Source organism: Balaenoptera borealis (assembly GCF_965194805.1).
Source record: "Balaenoptera borealis genome assembly, chromosome: 11".
Classification (NCBI taxonomy): Eukaryota; Metazoa; Chordata; class Mammalia; order Artiodactyla; family Balaenopteridae; genus Balaenoptera; species Balaenoptera borealis.
Window position 1 is genome coordinate 80,106,569 of NC_138868.1, and position 17,594 is coordinate 80,124,162.

The 17,594-nt window shown below is 38.3% G+C and overlaps 1 protein-coding gene and 1 pseudogene across 2 annotated transcripts in view; both read right to left on the bottom strand.

Moving 5' to 3' along the window:
- Positions 1-629: 629 nt before the first annotated feature.
- Positions 630-4,772, bottom strand: LOC309604924 (palmitoyltransferase ZDHHC4 pseudogene; annotated as a pseudogene). Its single transcript has one exon. The product of its transcript is annotated as a palmitoyltransferase ZDHHC4 pseudogene (transcript).
- Positions 4,773-10,935: 6,163 nt separating this feature from the next.
- MMP20 (matrix metallopeptidase 20) overlaps positions 10,936-17,594 on the bottom strand; it is a 51,910-nt gene continuing 45,251 nt past the window's right edge. The window contains 2 exon segments of the mRNA XM_082340068.1: positions 10,936-12,480; positions 13,489-13,592. Of these exon segments, the coding sequence (XP_082196194.1) occupies positions 12,380-12,480; positions 13,489-13,592 (205 nt within the window). The 3' untranslated portion in view covers positions 10,936-12,379.

Sequence of the window (17,594 nt, forward strand, 5' to 3'; positions counted from 1 at the left end):
CTAGTACACTCATTAATTAATTGAATAAACAAATTCTTTGACATATGTTTATTTTATGTTTGTTTGAGAGTCATAATTTTACCTTTTAGAAAATTATAGTTTGGCAGTTTGGGAGGTTACACTGAGAAGCCCAAATGGGCTGTCTTGGCAAAGTATCAAGTAAACCGCATTTCTGGAGAAGTTCACTAATGGTTATATAGCCTGGACACATCCTTTCTTGGCCTCCAGAGTGAATTCCAAGTAACAATAGAATTTTAGCTTTGCTTACTCTGTTTCTCTAGTTTTTCTTCTCTCTCTACTGATTTTCCCATAGTCAATAATATATTCCCAAGTGGTTGCATCAGTGACTGGAAATTTGGTTTTATAGCATAACCATTTGATGATGTTTCTAGATGATGGAGATGAATTCTCTGTTGCATGAGAAACAACAGAGAAACTGATTGGTTAGTCTTTTTTGTTTGTTTTTCTGTTCATCTATATTTTCGTGAGCTCACATCAATTCAGAATTTTGTGCCCCCTGGGAAAGAGGATAATTCTTTAAGATCTAGGCCAGTTTGTTTTTGTATTTCTGTGTTTATTCTCGACTGGGCTGAGGTGTGAGGCTGAATCCATAAGTTCACACTCTTCCCATCCTTATTTCTTCTTTCTTTCATAATGTGCAGCAGCAAGTAGAGAGATCTCTTGAAGGTTACTCCAAAGCCCATGAAAGTGAAAGTTCTGGTAAACCTGGGGCTCTGCTGATGGGGGCCAGGCCATCTAGGAGCAATGTTGGCACCAGGCTCGGTCACCTCTCTACCACTTGTGGTGGCTAAGTACAGACAAAAGCACAGGTAGCTCCCCAGGAGGAAGCTCAGCACCACAACAAACCCCAACAGGAAGACAGTCCTTGGGAAGGTCAGGAACAGGTGCTGAATAAGAAAGACAGTGTCAACAACCTGCAAGTGTCCAAGGTCATCAACATAAGTCTCCAGGTACAAGTCTGACACCACCAACTGGACCAGAAACAGTGCTCTCCACAGCCATGGTGGCAGCTTAGGCTGTCACCATCAAGAGGAAGAAGAGGCAGTACCTGGTATTCCAGGCCCCAATGCAGTTGTTCATCCACACACAGTGATGGTCAAACTGGTGTAAACACCAGTTATACATGCTTCAGTGCTTGGATCACGCTGGTTTCCTTAAATCACACATAGAGCACTTCATGTTCTTTGGGAACATAACTTCATCGAATTCATAAACTTGAAGAAACAGTAATTCGTTTGCTTTTGTTATGGTACTGGGGTTGGTTACACAACTTAGGGCAAAAACAAACAAACAAAACAGGTTTACAACCAGCAGCCGATAAGGCAGAAAAAAAGTAACACAAGAAGAACTCCAGCTCTTGACAAAGGCAAAATATTTCCCAGGTGTATTTGGTATAAACTATCCCTTGCAAGATGAGATGCAGGATAATGAAGGTGTGGTTCCGTGTATGAAAGTGGTAATGAAGCAATCTTAGCATGGGTCTCCGAAGACATTCTGGAATCATACAGGAAAAAGAATCTGTGCTCTTCCTCTGACCAGGCCTTTCAAGCAATGGGTTTTTGAGCAGATGCAGATTGTAACAACACCAATCAGCACCAAAGCCAGGTAGAACAAGAAGAGAACCAGAAAGTCCATCCTGGGGGAGGTGATTCAGGGTCCCCAGCCTACATATATCTTTTGTTTGGATAGTTTTCAGCTGGCAGCTCTGGCATTCCTCCTCCAAACATTCACGGAGAATTCAAACGGCATCTCCTCTTGTGCAGTGGCATCCGCCTGGCACAACAGGTGGCACCCAAAGCTGCAGGACATGGTTCCTCTAAGACAGCGGTCCCTAACCTTTTTGGCACCAGGGACCGGTTTCGAGGAAGACAATTTTTCCACCGACAGTGGGGGAATGGTTCAGGAGGTAATGCGAGTGATGGTTCAGGTGGTGATGTGAGCGATGGGGAGAGGCAGATGAAGCTCCGCTCACTCACCCACTGCTCACCTCCTGCTGTCCGGCCTGTTTCCTAACAGGCCATGGCCTGGTACTGGTCTGCGGCCCAAGGGTTGGGAACCTCTGCTCTAGGAGGCTGGATCTGGCACCAGGATCCTTACATAATCTTAATATGTCCCAAATTCACAGAAAATTAGAAAAGTAGTTTTAATATAGTAAATGTATTATTTTTTAAAATTCTTTTTTACAGATACTATTAACTCAAACATCTTAAGAATTTAAGTTCACATAATAACGGTAAGTCTTTGGCAAATCAGAATGGTTTAATAATCTTGGTTTTATGAATAAAGCTAAGTCTTTTCTCTGATTTATTAGTGTTAAGTATTATACAAGTATACACTTTATTTTATTTTAAAATAAGAAATGAGTTTGTTTTCTCATGAACATACTAGTTAATTTGTACTTTCTCAGTGAGTCCTTCCCTGACTTAGAACACTTTAAGTTAAGAACTACACCTTAACCCCTGACTCCCAATTGCCTGACACTGCCTTACAAGTATTTTTCCCATAGAACTTATCATCTTCTAACATACTATATAATTTAATCACTTATTATGTCTACTGTTTATTGCCTGTCTTTCTCAGGCACATGGGAAGCTCCATGAGGGCAAGAGCTTTTGTTTTGTTTGCTGACATAATTCAAGAGTCAAGTAGATGCTCAATAAATATTTTTGAATAAATTAATGTGGAATTGAGGCTGAATGCCAGCAAAGATGGGAAGTCAGTAACAGGATATATAGTCAGCCTGACCAGTTCCTGAAAAATAACTTCTCTCACTCCTCCCCAGACTAGACACTAGAAAATTACAGAAATAGCAGCAGCCCTCAGAAATTCTCAGAACCTGTTGTTGAATTTCTGAGGTGTCCCTGAGGGGAGGATCCACTGATCAGGTTGAGATATGAGAGTGGTTGAGTCCGGACTTCCAACACCTAGCTCCCTGTCCTGAGGTGCTTCAATTTCTTCCTGGCCCCTAAACTAGGCAAGAAGGCACAAACTAAGATGAAGGCCCTCATCCCTCCCCCAGCTAGGGACACTGATAATCCATGAAAATATGAACTCACAGAGCAAATAAGTGAGGCATCCGAGGAGAGAAAGATGTCCAAAAGAAAGTTCACATGCTGAAAACATATATCTGTGAGATAGGCTGGGACCTGGGAACCGGGACCTTTACCAGAGTGTTTGCACCTGGGAAAATGTCTCCTCCAGCAACAGAATACAAAGAAACCTATAAGGGACTAAAAATAATTGCTTGCATGTGAAGTTGGGGCAAATTATGAACAATAAGATACAAAAAGGCCAAAACCCAACTGCCACTTCTGAGGTGTCAGGAGCAAAAGCAGGGTACTGTGCCTGATCCCTGCACACAGCACCACCAAGACCACATAGAGAAATATTGAAAGACTCCAGAATCAGATTGCTAGAGTTTTTCATGTGATACACTTTCCGGAACAGCCTTTACTTTCTGTAGTAGTTTGAAGCCTGCTTCAAATATAGTGAAATTTCCGTTCATATGCATGTAACCTATTTAGGTTTCAGGCTTTCAAACTAAATTTGATCTGGCTGAAACTTATTCACATATTTTTGTGACTAGCCTGTAATTAGCAAAGAGCGAGAGTAGGGGGAGAGAGGGAAGGAGAGAGAGATACAGAGAAGGAGATTGATTATGTAGTTGTGTTTATGGGACGTGGAAGTCCTGGCAGTTAAACCTAACCACTTTAGGGAATTAATATTATGAAAATAACAGAACTGAACTTCAGGTTCACTTGTAGGAAGGAAAATCTGAGACTCCTTTCCTCTTTCCTTCTTTCTTGCCACCTTTTCCTTATTTGGGTTTCTGGAGCATGTGTGGTTTGTGCTACTTGCTTGGCAATTAGTTGGCATTGATTTTACTCTCTGTACACATTCATGTACATTTCTAGTCTTACCTGTGTGACCGTGGAAGTAATAATACCTCTCAGGGTTACCACAAGTCTCAAAGCAGATTAGGTATGTAATGATGCTTGAAAAACTATGGTACTAAATATAATTCTGGGATACCAGCCAAGTGATCTGGGGGTTCAGCCAAGGTAGGGTTATAAATCTGTGTACTGGGAACAAACACTGAGGCGAGGGCCTGTTTGCACACACTTGGTTAGGCAGAAGAAGGTGTACATCTCTGGGATTCATCCTAACCCTTGGTATACTGGCCCACTGGAGAGCAAGACTGGCCCTTCTGATATGAGCGCCACTGATGGCTGGACTGAGGTTCCAGGCATAATGGTTGTTTTGAAGATTGACTTGGGTACTGGGGAAGGCCTTGACTGAGTGACTCTGGCTTTCAGGCAAAGACAGAAGAATGTGGTAGAGAACTTGCTAGTCACTTTCTCTGTAAGGTTTGGTAAGATTAAAAATAGAAGTGTTTTCACTTCTATTTCTATTTTCACTTCTATTTTAAGAACAAAATGGCTTTTTTAAAAAAAATCTTGAAACTTCTTTTTTAACCTTTTAAAGAAAGTCCTAGGCTACCAACAACTTTCTTCCAGAAGAGCAATCCTTAAGATTTTGTATTTTCTTTTATGATTTATTCTTTGATTTTTGTACCAAGAAATGTAAATACCAAGGGAGGAAAACCCCTCAAAACTTTGAAAACTCTTGTTGAAAATTAAACCATGTTCTTGAAGAGGGGAAGAAGAATGGATTAGTAGACTGAGCACTGGATGTTGATTAAAACACTTGAGATCTTTTTATCTGCTTCCTTATTCTTTTATAATCCGTTTTCCCTGAGTTTCCTATGGGGGAAGGGGGCTCAAACCGTTGTAGATAACAATATAAGGGCTATCTATGACTCCCAAATTTCTAGCTCCAAATTCTTCCTTGAACTCAAGCTTTTATATCTACTACCTAATTGGACATTTTCTCTTGGATGTGTAATAGGCAACTCAAACCCAGCAAAGTCAAAATTTCCCTCTTGATTTCCAGCCCTCATTAACCCATTCTTCCTTTAATCGTCCTCACTTCACCACCTTTCTCCCACTTGCTTAGGCCAAAAACTTTGGAGTCATTCTTGACTCCCCCCCACCCTTTTATTCCCTAAAATCCTGCAGGCACTTCAGGAACAAATCCTGTTGGCTTTACCTGGAAGAATTTCCTCGATCTGACCATTCTTAACATCTTCATTGCTCCTTCCTTGGTCAGCACCGTCATCGTCTCTCCCCTGGCAAATGCCACTGTCTGGTGTCCCTGCACCCACTCATAAGCTTTTACAAGCTCTTTGCCACCTGGCAGCCAGACTGACCCTTTGAAACCTAGCTGAGATCATGTTATGCACCTGCTCAAACCCTTCTCACGTCATTAGCGTGAAGTCGATCTCCACAGGTGGCCTGCAGGTTCTGGGTAGTTTGGCTGGCTTTCTCTCGGACCTCACCTCCTTCTACTTTTCTTCTCCCTCGCTGCCTCCAGCCATACTGGCCTTTCTGCTGTGCCTCAAATGTGCCTGACCCCTTCCTAGCTGAAGGCCTTGCACTTACTGCTTCCTCTGCCTGAAACCCAGAGACACCATGTCTCCTTCCTCCCCTCACTCACATCTTTGCATAAATTTCCCTGACTCAGCATATCCTTTCCCTACACATGCTTTTATAAAATGGCACTCCAACACCCTTTATCCCCTTCCCTGCTTTGTTTATTTTTCACATCATTTTTAATGTCTTTAATTGCATCTAGATTTATTTATTCATTTGAATATTGAATGTCTCTCCAATTAGAATGTAAGCTCCTTGAGGGCAGAAGTTTACACTTGAAAGCAGCTGGACCTAGACTGGTACCCACATAAAGTAAACACTTAATAAATATTTTTTCATGCATTAAGAATGAGTACTGAGGGGGATGGTGGGACGGCTAGGGCCTTCAAAAAAGGCTGAATTATTTGTGGAGATAAAACTGTTTTAGGGAAGGGGTGAAGTCTTTCAAAATAAATGGTCAAAAATTTATTAACTTCCAGAAATTGTCAGTTCATACATGCAAATATGCCTAAAGTTTAGTCAAGTGACACACTACAATTGTTGGGCAGCCTGCGATTCATGTGGAATATGCTCTAATAGGACTTTTGACATCCCATCCTCTACCGAGGCAGCTGTGAACACCCAACCTCAAAAGCTCACATTATTTACACTGCATTACAGGCCTGGGCTTTTCCAAGAACAAACAAATTGCTAACTATTTACACAGACTTGCTTTTTTTCCCCCACTGCAGATGAGCTAAAATGGGTTTGAATGTTACATTTCTCAACTGGTCTTTTGCAACAGTTTTTTTCATCCTCCTGTCCTTATCTTTTCTGATCTCTCCCTCTACTCTTGTAGGAACAACATGCTGCATTGTGCAGCAAAGGTTTAATATTATCCCTAACCATTTAAAATGATATATTGAATGAAAGGAAAGTATGTTGGATTAAGATTAATGGAGAAGAGATTAACACGAGGATATGTGCATTAGAAGCATCTTCTTTTGGACTCCAAAGTCACTCACTAATTTCCTACTCTAACTTATTTACCAGCAGGCTTCCCAATTCTGCTCTATTTCAATTCCAAGAGTCTGAGTGCTGAAAGCAAGGCAGAGATTATGGCATTTTGAGTATAATAGGATGCCTTTTAGTCTTGCCATGTTGACAAGCCACTTGGGGATGGGAATGAGACCAAAGACAGGCTCAGCAGATGGAAGATAGTCAGAAGATGCTGTTTAGGCCTACTCAGGCCTGTAGGAGAGAGACACAGAGAATCTTTTGGCCTAGACTTTTCTATGATCCATTATGGGAGTCTAAAACTCCAACCTGTTGACAAACATTATGCATTTCCTCTCAAATGGTACTTTGCTGGGTAATTTGGCTATAAATATTCACAAAAAACCTTCAATATCATTGTACATATAAATGAAAGCACTTGAAGACCCTGTGATATGTTTTAAACATATCACACAGAATTCCAAATAAAAAACGGTAGTTCGTTTGTGATCTACCATGTGAAATGGAAGTCCAAGGTGTTTCCAAAGAAACATTTGAAAAAGAACAGAGGACCTAGAAAGGTGGGTCTGCCATTTCACACCAGGCTAACTGGAAGAGAGCTTGGTCCAGCCACAGAAAATTTAAGGTTGAGCTGTTAGGGAAGCTCCTCACCTAGGTGACTCCATTTGTCCTTCAGTAGCCTTTCTGGTACTTTCCAAATAGTTATCACTGAGGTTAATAGGACAATACACAGAGGTCATCAGAAAGCAAACTCTGTTCTGCTTCCTCTTGATCTCAAAAGAAGCAGTCAAACCACACTTTGTTCAAAACTGTTATTTAACCGAATATTTTTGCACTGTTATTCTGAAAACAAGTGAGGAGCATATGTTATAAATTACTTCTGCACAAAATTCCTCTTTCAGATGAGCATATAAATGCTCTGACTGAGTTCTGACACAAACAAAATCACTATTTCTTGTGTTTTAGAGAGATTATATCTTTCCAAAATACATACAACTATATCTGGAAGCCAGTTCTCTTACTCAACAAAGGAATAAGGATTTGTAAGAATTACTTTCAGGGAATGGAGGTTAACCACAGTCAGCATATTTGATTGTTGATTTAATTTGGAATTTGGAAAAGAAAAATTTCAGGTCACTGGTTATCAATCCTTGTGGTACTATAGCTCAGCTATCTTAAGGGATATACACAAATTCTCCAAAGCATCTCAAAACAAAATTAATTCTAATTGCTTCAAAACCAACAATTATAGAGCCCTTATAAGGTACCAGGGACTATCTAGAGTTCTACTTATTTTGACTCATATATTTAAGCCTCTAAATATCCCTAGGAGGTAAGAACTATTCTTACTGTAATTTTACAAAGGAGGAAACTAAGACAGAAATTAGGGAACTTGACCAACCTCACAAGGCTAAAAATAGCAGATCTGGGGTTTGAATTCAGTCAGGCCTCAGAGCACATGCTTTTTGCATCCAGTAACATTCATTTATTTAGTGAAGTGTTTACAGTGGACATGCCCCTCGGCTAGCCCTGGACGTAAGGAGGACATCTGGCTGGTTGTGCTCGGCACCAGATGCCTTCAGGCTGATGTTTCATTGCTATGGGGTCTCTGTCACAGCTGACCAGATTGCACAGCCTGCACAGATAATTGCACCACCTTGATCTCCTTGCTTATTATTTAAAACAAATAAAAGGTTTATTGAGATATAATTCACATACCGTACAATTCTGCCATTTAAGGTGTACAATCTAATGGCTTTCAGTTATTCACAGATCACCTTTAGCGTGTCATCCATCACCATTATCATGTCATACCCATTAGTAGTCACAGCTGACCCATCCCTCCAGCTCCTGACAAGCAGTAATCAGCTTTCTGCATCTATGGCTTTTCCTATTCTGAACATCTCATATAAATACGATCATACAATATGTGGCCTTTTGTGTTTAACTTCTTTCACTTAGTGTAATGTTGTCACATTTCATTCATGTTGTAGCATGTATTAGTCCTTTTCTAAATTGCCAAATAATGTTCCAATATGTGAATTTACCAGATTTAAAAAAAATCCATTCCTCATTTGATGGCCATGTTTCTACTTGTTGGCTATTATGAATAATGTTGCTGTGAACCTTTGTGTGTACTTTTTTGTGTGGACATATGTTTTGATTTATCACAGGTATATACCTAGGAGTGCAATTGCTGGGTTATGTGGTAACTCTATGTTTGGTGTTTTGAGGAGATGCCAGACTGTTTTCCCTCCTTGCTTATTGATACTAAGAAGTTTTCCTCAGCTGACTGTTTTTGCAAAAGTGACTTTTCTTACTCTGTAGAGTCAGTTGACATTGGAAAGCAGGGATGCCAGATTTTGTCTTCAACAGTCAAAGGTTCAACATCTGGTTGGCTGTAAATAGCCACTTTCAGTAACAGAAACCAAATGGAAAGTTTAGAGTAATCTTGAGTAACTGCCCATCCTTCTTTTTATTCAACATTTTATTTTTTAAAAATATTTTTCTACTTCTTATATTTTATTTTTAAATTTTATTTATTTTATTATTATTATTATTTTTGGCTGCGTTGGGTCTTCGTTGCTGTGCGTGGGTTTTCTCTAGTTGCTGTGAGCTGGGGCTACTCTTTGTTGTGGTGTGTGGCTTCTCACTGCAGTGGCTTCTCTTGTTGTGGAGCACAGGCTTTAGGCATGTAGGCTTCAGTAGCTGTGGCACGTGAGCTCAGTAGTTGTGGCTTGCTGGTTCTGGAGCACAGGCTCAGTAGCTGTGGGGCATGGGCTTAGTTGCTCCGCGGCATGTGGGATCTTCCCGGACCAGGGCTCGAACCCGTGTCCCCTGCATTGGCAGGTGGACTCTTAACCACTGCGCCACTAGGGAAGTCCCCAGTCCCTTCTTAATATTGTCTTTTTAGTGAGTGTATGAAACAAATTTAATAAATGATGGTAATAATTATAGCTAATATCTGTTGAACACTGTAGATGTTCCAGTCTATGAAATATGTTAAATGCATTTTATCATCTAATTGTAGAAGTACTGAAAACTTTTTTTAATTGAAATATAGTTGATTTACAATGTTGTGTTAGTTTCTGGTGTGCAGCAAAGTGGTTCAGTTATATGTATACATATATATATGTTCTTTTTCATATTCTTTTCTGTCATGGTTTATTACAAGATATTGAATTTAGTTCCCTGTGTTATACAGTAAGTTCTTGTTGTTTTCTATTTTATATATAGTTGTTTGTGTATGCTAATCCCAAACTCCTAACTTATCCCTCCCCTCCCTTTCCCCTTTGGTAACTATAAGTTTGTTTTCTATGTCTGTGAGTCTGTTTCTGTTTTGTAAATAAGTTCATTTGTATCATTATTTTTGATTCCACATATAAGTGACATCATATGGTATTTGTCTTTCTCTTTCTGGCTTACTTCACTTAGTATGATAATCTCTAGGTCATTCCATATTGCTGCAAATGACATGATTTCATTCTTTTTATGGTTGAGTAGTATTCCATTGTATATATATACCGCATCTTCTTTATCCATTTTTATGTTGATGGACATTTACTTTGCTTCCATGTCTCAGCTATTGTGAATAGTGCTGCTATGAACATTGGGGTGCATGTATCTTTTCAAATTAGAGTTTTCTCCAGATACATACCCAGGAGTGGGATTGCTGGATCATATAGCAACTCTATTTAGTTTTTTGAGGAACCTCCATACTGTTTTCCATAGTGGCCGCACCAATTTACATTCCACCAACAATGTAGGAGGGTTCCCTTTTCTCCACACCCTCTCCAGCATTTATTATCTGTAGACTTTTTAATGATGGCCATTCTGACCGGTGTGAGTGATACCTCATTGTAGTTTTGATTTGCATTTCTCTAATAATTAACGAAGTTGAGCATTTTTCATGTTCTTTTTGGCCATCTGTAGGTCTTCTTTGGAGAAATGTCTATTTATGTTTTCTGCCCATTTTTTGATTGGGTTGTTTGTTTTTTGTTATTGAGATGTATGAGCTGTTTGTATATTTTGGAAATTAAGCCCTTGTCAGTCTCATTGTTTGCAAATATTTTCCCCCAGTCTGTAGGTTGTCTTTTTGTTTTATTTATGGTTTCCTTTGCTGTGCAAAAGGTTATAAGTTTGATTAAATCCCATTTGTTTATTTTTGCTTTTACTTCTATTGCTTTGGGAGACTGACTTAAGAAAACGTTGCTATGATTTATGTTAGAGAATATTTTGCCTATGTTCTCTTCTATGAGTTTTATGGTGTCATGTCTTATATTTAAATCTTGAAGCCATTTTGAGTTTATTTTTGTGTAGGGTGTGAGGGAGTGTTCTAACTTCATTGATTTACATGTGGCTGTCCAGCTTTCCCAGCACCACTTGCTGAAGAGACTGTCTTTTCTCCATTGTATATTTTTGCCTCCTTTGTCAAAGATTAATTGACTGTAGGTGTGTGGGTTTATTTCTGGGCTCTCTTTTCTGTTCCATTGAACCATACATCTATTTTGTGCCAATACCATGATTCCTGTAGCTTTGTAGTATTTTCTGAAGTTTGGGAGGGTTATGTCTCCAGTTTTGTTCTTTTTCCTCAGGATTGCTTTGGCAATTCTGTGTCTTTTATGGTTCCATATAAATTTTAGGATTATTTGTTCTAGTTCTGTGAAAAATGTCATGGGCAATTTGATAGGGATAGTGTTATATCTGTAGATTGCTTTGGGTAGTATGGCCATTTTAACAATATTAATTTTTCCAATCTAAGAACATGGGATATCTTTCTATTTCTTTGAATCATCTTCAATTTCCTTTATCAATGTTTTATAGTAGAACTACTTAAATGTAAGATTAAAAAAAAATAGGAATGACAGACAGCTGTATTTTATCTGTACTAATGACTAGGTAGGAAAAAAAGGTTTAGCTTGAAGTGAGAAAAACTAAAACAAAAGACAAACTTCCCTAAATGGAAAGCTGTTCAGAAGAGACCCACTTAGATGGGTTAAATATAGTTTCATTGAGGGCATTTTATTTTTGGGAAGAAGGAAAAAGAGTGAATTATGAGTATTTTTTCTGGGTCTGAATACTCATGATACTATATCAAGGTTTGAGTTTTCTATAGGTACACAGAATTTGTTGCCAAAGTGTGATAGAAGCTAGTAAACACTGATGAAAGAGAAATGAGGAACTATTCTTATACAACATTTTTATTGGCTTTGTTAAAAGTCTTCCTGTTGCAAAGTGCCCACCTCTTACCTAGTATGAAAATCCATTTGAGTAGGTTTGCCCATTGTAAACTACTTCAAAGACCAGTGAGCACACATAGAGTCAAACAAACAAACACACACAAAAACAATGAGAAACAAAACTTATACAGTATGTTGTCTGTGATATGTTTAAAGTAAAGGTGGATACATTTATATTCATCGTAACAAATGTTAAGGCCAAAAAAGCCACTGCTTGTAAAGAATTATTATAATTTGTATAGTAATGCTATTTCCTATTAAAAGAATTATAATACATGTTAGGGAGTCCACAAGTAGGCTTCTTCCTGGAAATAAAAACCAAACTTATCAATTTGCCTCAGTGTAATAGGTAAGAAAAAAATGATGGATGTCTAACTGAAGAGTGCATTGTGTTGATTCTGATTTTGTGTAAAGCTGACCATATAGGAATTTTCCATTTGGATTAAAATTCTGAATCCAAAACTAAGAAACAGTTTAGAAGCATAATTATTTTCAACAAATTCTAAATTACCCTTAGAATTGAAGGCCATGGGAAGAATACATAACCAGTGTTCTGATTTAGTCCTTAGGATCCGGTTACCAGCTGCTCTCGGTCATCTTCATTCCTTAGGAAAGACTAGACTTTTCTATTTAACAACCAATCCAGGAACTAGATTTCAGCGCACTAACCACCTCTTCCTTCTCTGTATCATACTTGTATGCTTTGGGTCCTGAAAAGAAGTAAATGTAGCCTAAAAGAGACAAAGTTGAAATTATGGTTACTGAAAATGACTTGCAAATTTATAAATGGGATTGTCTTGTAGTTGTAACTTTCTTGAGGTAGCACCAAAGGGGGACTGAGAACATGTCAGGTGACAGTTAGCTAATCCTCTGCACAGCTCTCTCTGAGCCCTAGAACCTGACACCCCTAACACGTCGATCATCTCTCATCTCTCTGTTCACGCCAGAGGTGCTTTTTGCTTCTACTCAGGCTGTTCCCCTCCAGGAAATCCAGCCCCCGTGGTTTTCTTTCCCTATTCAAATCACTAGCCGTTCTTTAAAACCCAGCTGAAGTACCACCATGAAATCTACAGCACCTGATGCCTGTTTTGATCTTTTCTTCCTCAGATCACCTCTTGCAATTATTGTGAAGACTACCACACAATTCAATACTAAATTATAGATTGTCTTGTTTTCTAGTAATTTCATCTGTGTTGGATGGAGGGTCATTTCCCAAAGAGAATAACCATTCCACAAGTGCAGAGACCATATCAAACTGTCTTTGTGTTTCTGAACAGTGTCCAGCTCTGTGCTATGTGCTCAAGAAGAATGTTTTGACTGATTCAAAAGATCCAATTAAACTTATTCAACCCAGTTCAATTCAATTCAACTTTCCCAGCTATGTGTTGAATTTCAGGAGTTGGGTGATGGTGTGGGGAAAGGCACTGGGAAGGTTGAGAGTATGTGCATTTTAAAGATGAAAAAGGTAATTTTGACTGGACGGCCTTTATGATGTAGCTGACTAATGCACTGAAGCTATACTTTTAAAACTTTCCATTTGTAAGGAAAGAACCATAATGACAGACTCTTTATACCCTTTCTGGTGGTTAATCTTGTTAGCTAAATTTATAAGGGACTCAGGGACAAAAAAATAAGAACCAAGGACTCCCATTTGAAAATCCATCTTCTTCTATGTTAAAGCAGAGACCAGATTTCTTGTTACAATTTCTACAAAGAAACTTTTCGGTGGAAACACTTACCATTTAACTCCACAGCAGCATCTATTTGGCCATTAACTCCTGAAAATTCTTCTTCAGTATTCTTTGGATAGTCTTTTTCCATTTTCCTTTTTCGTTCATCATAGCTGGAAGAAATATTATTTCATAAATATATAAACAAGAAGTATTTATTGATTGTAGAGGACACTGTGCTAGTCAGGCATATTTAGCCAGGGCTGATTTATGATTTACTTTAGATCTCTCTCTGTCTCTCTGTCTCTGTCTCTTTCAAACACACACACACACACACATACACATATTCTGCCATTTCTCTCCCAGTTTCCAGAGATTCTGGGAACACTAGTTTGGGAGTCATTTGTTCTAAACATTCTCTTTAAAAAATTGCCAGATATATTGTTTAGAAGTAGTTATATTGTTTAGAATTATAGGATCATATTTCTATAATTAAAAAAATACTGCCTTTCAATGGGAACTCTACATATATTTTTAGTGCTTTATTTACTGTTGCAATTTCCGTCTCTCTTATGTTCTGTATGTATGAATTTCTTGGCTTACCAAACAGTTGAAAGCCCTTCACAGAGGCTTTCATTAATGAGCTTCTTGCTGTGTACCCATAGAGGAGGGATTGAACAAATAATGCACAGTGAATGAATAAATAAATGTGTGAATGCTCAGTAGATAAAGACAAGAAATGAGAAAATCTGGAATAATGGAGACTTTGCCTTTTAAATTGTTTTAATTGAATTAAATTGTTTTGTTTACTAGAAAGATTATACAACTGACCAAAGAGTAGATTAGGTTTTTTTTTTTTCTGAATCCACAACTACCATGCAATTATAACTCTGAAGATTGGTTAATACATCTCTTTGTGATCTAAATTACCCCTTGTAGAAAAGATTGTGACTTGTATGAATCAGTATGACTTGTATGAGTTCAGCATGTAGGCAGGGCAGACTCTTTTCCCTTCAAGAAGATTTCATTTAAAGTGTGAGAAAGTCCCTTCTTCATTAGCATAGAGCCCCCAATGCGGACATTCCCAAGGTGGACACACCACTCCTTTCCCACCCAAAGGTCAATTTCTCCTGTGACTGGGCCACTGAGAGTTTCCTGCAGCAGCAGATCACATCCACCTTCTCCTGAAATGTGCCTTTCATGTGACTATGACTGCACAGGCCAGGGGACAGATCTTTCATGATACTGAGCAGATCAAACGTTGGGAAAGAAGTATTCAGGCTGAAACTGACTAGTGGGCTGAGCTGCTTTATGGGGTGTTGAGGATAGGAGTGGAAGCTAAATCCTAGAAGTATCAATAGGAGTCCAAACTCCCTTTCCAGGAGAGCTATTAGAATCTTCCAAGTAGGCCAAGGGGAAAAACCAAGCTATATGAGTTACTGTAAGCACAAATAAACATGGAAGACATTTACCATATTTTGTTGTCATCAGAAGTGCCAATAAAGAGTGGGGACAGGACACCTGTATGATATTAGAAGGAGTGGTTGCAAGGTATCTGGACTGTAATGAGGGAAAGACTGGAGAGAAAGAACAGACAGGCATATTGCCTCTCCCATGGCTTGGACTTTTTTGTTCACTTTGTTCCAGTGTCTGAAATCTAGAGTCAGACACTGAAAGTATAGATTGTTTACATATTAATCTTTGTTCACTAGGTTTTCTTCTCTCAATTCCCTGAGGCAGCTGTACTGGGAAAATGGATGCTTTGAGTGAAGGGAGTGAGGAAGATAATTCTAAAGCTTAAAATATTTGGGGAGAGGGATGCAAAAGGAAGAACAAAGAAGTGGCCAGGAGACATTTGGTGTCTGTAGATATAGAGGGAAATGTGGTGGGGGGATGCCAGAGAACATGACATTTTGAATTCTTTGCTTAATGTTGACCCCTAAGCTCAGGGAAAATGGTGAAATGCCTTTCATGTCTTTATCCTCTTTTGTCTGCTCTGAATAGAGGATTAGAAGCTGAGCTATTATAATTAGAGCTATGCCTTACCTTTGTGTTCATTAAACATTTATGAGTGATTTTGAGAACTTAATCACAATTTATATTGTTTTATGGCAAAATGTGTTCTCAGTTCCAAACAAGTGACTGACTAAAGAATATCTATAGGGAAACCTATTACAAGTTGGGATCTGCTTGTATTATATTTAAATTGGATTGAGAAATCTGGAAAGTATGAAAGGAGAGAGTAAAGATCTTTTCTGAGACTAGAAAAACCGTTTAAATAATACAAGAATAAGTTTTAAAGAGAAAATGATGACTATTAATCCAATAGAAAGATCTGAAAAAGAAATCTTTCTCTTTTTATCTGTCTGCTTAGTTTGCTAAGGTGGGTGATGGTGACATCTAAAATCTTATATATATATGTTCAGAGGATAATGGAGGTAATAATATTATATGTAAATAAAATTTCAGAAGAAATTTTAGAGACGCAATGTTTGGCTGAGAATTTTAATTTTCAATTGCATTTATAAAAACGTAGGCAAAAATTTTGGCAAAACTGTGAAATCATTTTTTCTTTCCTCCATCCCTTCTACCACTTGTGTATTTAATAGTCCCTCTCCCTTTCTGCCAACCCCCTATCTGCCTTCTTGCCTCTTATCCTATAACAGCTTTCCAAAGAGTATTACTCTCAATAAAATCTATCTCAAAGTATCAGTCTGACACATAAGTCACCATTTTAAGATTAGCTGATAACATGTATATTTCATTTGGATCTTTTACGTAGACACTGTGTAGATGGGCCTACATAATTAACATAGGGTTACCTACTTTTCATTTTACCAAGTAAGAACATTACCATCAACCCTCAAAATAAAAATTACCACCTATTTTCATTATCATTTCACAAAGAAAAGAAACTTTAATACTAAAAAAGGCAGAAAGGACATAATCTCAGAATAAAAGATGGTTCTTGCCAATAATACTGACCCAGATCACACCCCCCAGTGTTTATTATATTGTGCTATTTTTATTTTTCTGTGGACTGCTGAAAACTTTGTGATGATCTAGCCCTTGGTTTTTGGACAGATATTTGAGGATTTCTGTTATAGAGCAAAGAGTGTATAGTCAGATGATTCTGGGTTTGAGTTCTGACTCTGTTACCTGCTGGCTTTGTGATCAGGAGAAAGTGCTCTGAGCTCTGAGCCCTGGTTTCCTTATCTGCAATACAGTAGTCATGAGGATGAGAGAAATCACACACACACACACACACACACACACGTGCCTGGTACATGTCAACGTGAAGGTCTGGCCCAAGCTATAAGACTTTGTAGTTTATTTTGGTCCCAAGAACCAATAACTGACTGGCTAGTATGACGTTTAGTGAATGTTGCCATTTGGTCTGGGATCCTAAGTCACCAAAGAGTTTAGTCTTTACCTAATTTTTAAAACATACTTCATTAGGGTAACATGCAATAGTAGGCAAGGTTGAGAAGAGGAGAAAGGAGGGCTAGAGAATGTTGGAGGTAGTCCAGAGACCTCAGCAGGAAAGGGGTTAGGAGGTCTACTAGTATGTTGAGGATTTGGCTGCGGGTAAAAGAAAATAAAATTATATGACAGGATGAGAATTATGGGCATGGGTATTTTAATTGACAGTAAATAAATAAATCAATGGTGAAGAGAATAAAAGGTGACTATGTATGGTAGATGGGACGGATCTCTGGATTTGGATTCAGAGGGCATAAAATATAGCCTCAGATGGACTATTTTTAGCTGTGTGACCTTGATCTAATCACTTAATCTCTTAGATGCAATGTTTTCAACTATGAAATCGAGGTAGCAATACCTACTTCTCAAGATTGTTGAGAAGGCAGGTGGGAAAATGAGAGAATATGAGAAAATACTCAGTGTGATTCCTAACACATAATAAACCATCAATATTTGAATACTAAGAAAATATTTATTGTAAATATACTAGATACCTGCTAAAATCATTGCATACGTCTTCTCATTACTGAGGTCTTGTTTGTGAAACCTAAATACCAACTAAAAATGATTGACCAGTAACTATGTTTATTTCCTTTAAGGGTATTTGTTTCATCATTTAATATTGATCAATAGGTATAGATATTAACTAAATCATTACTGACAGTGACACTTTACTAGCGATATTGCCATAG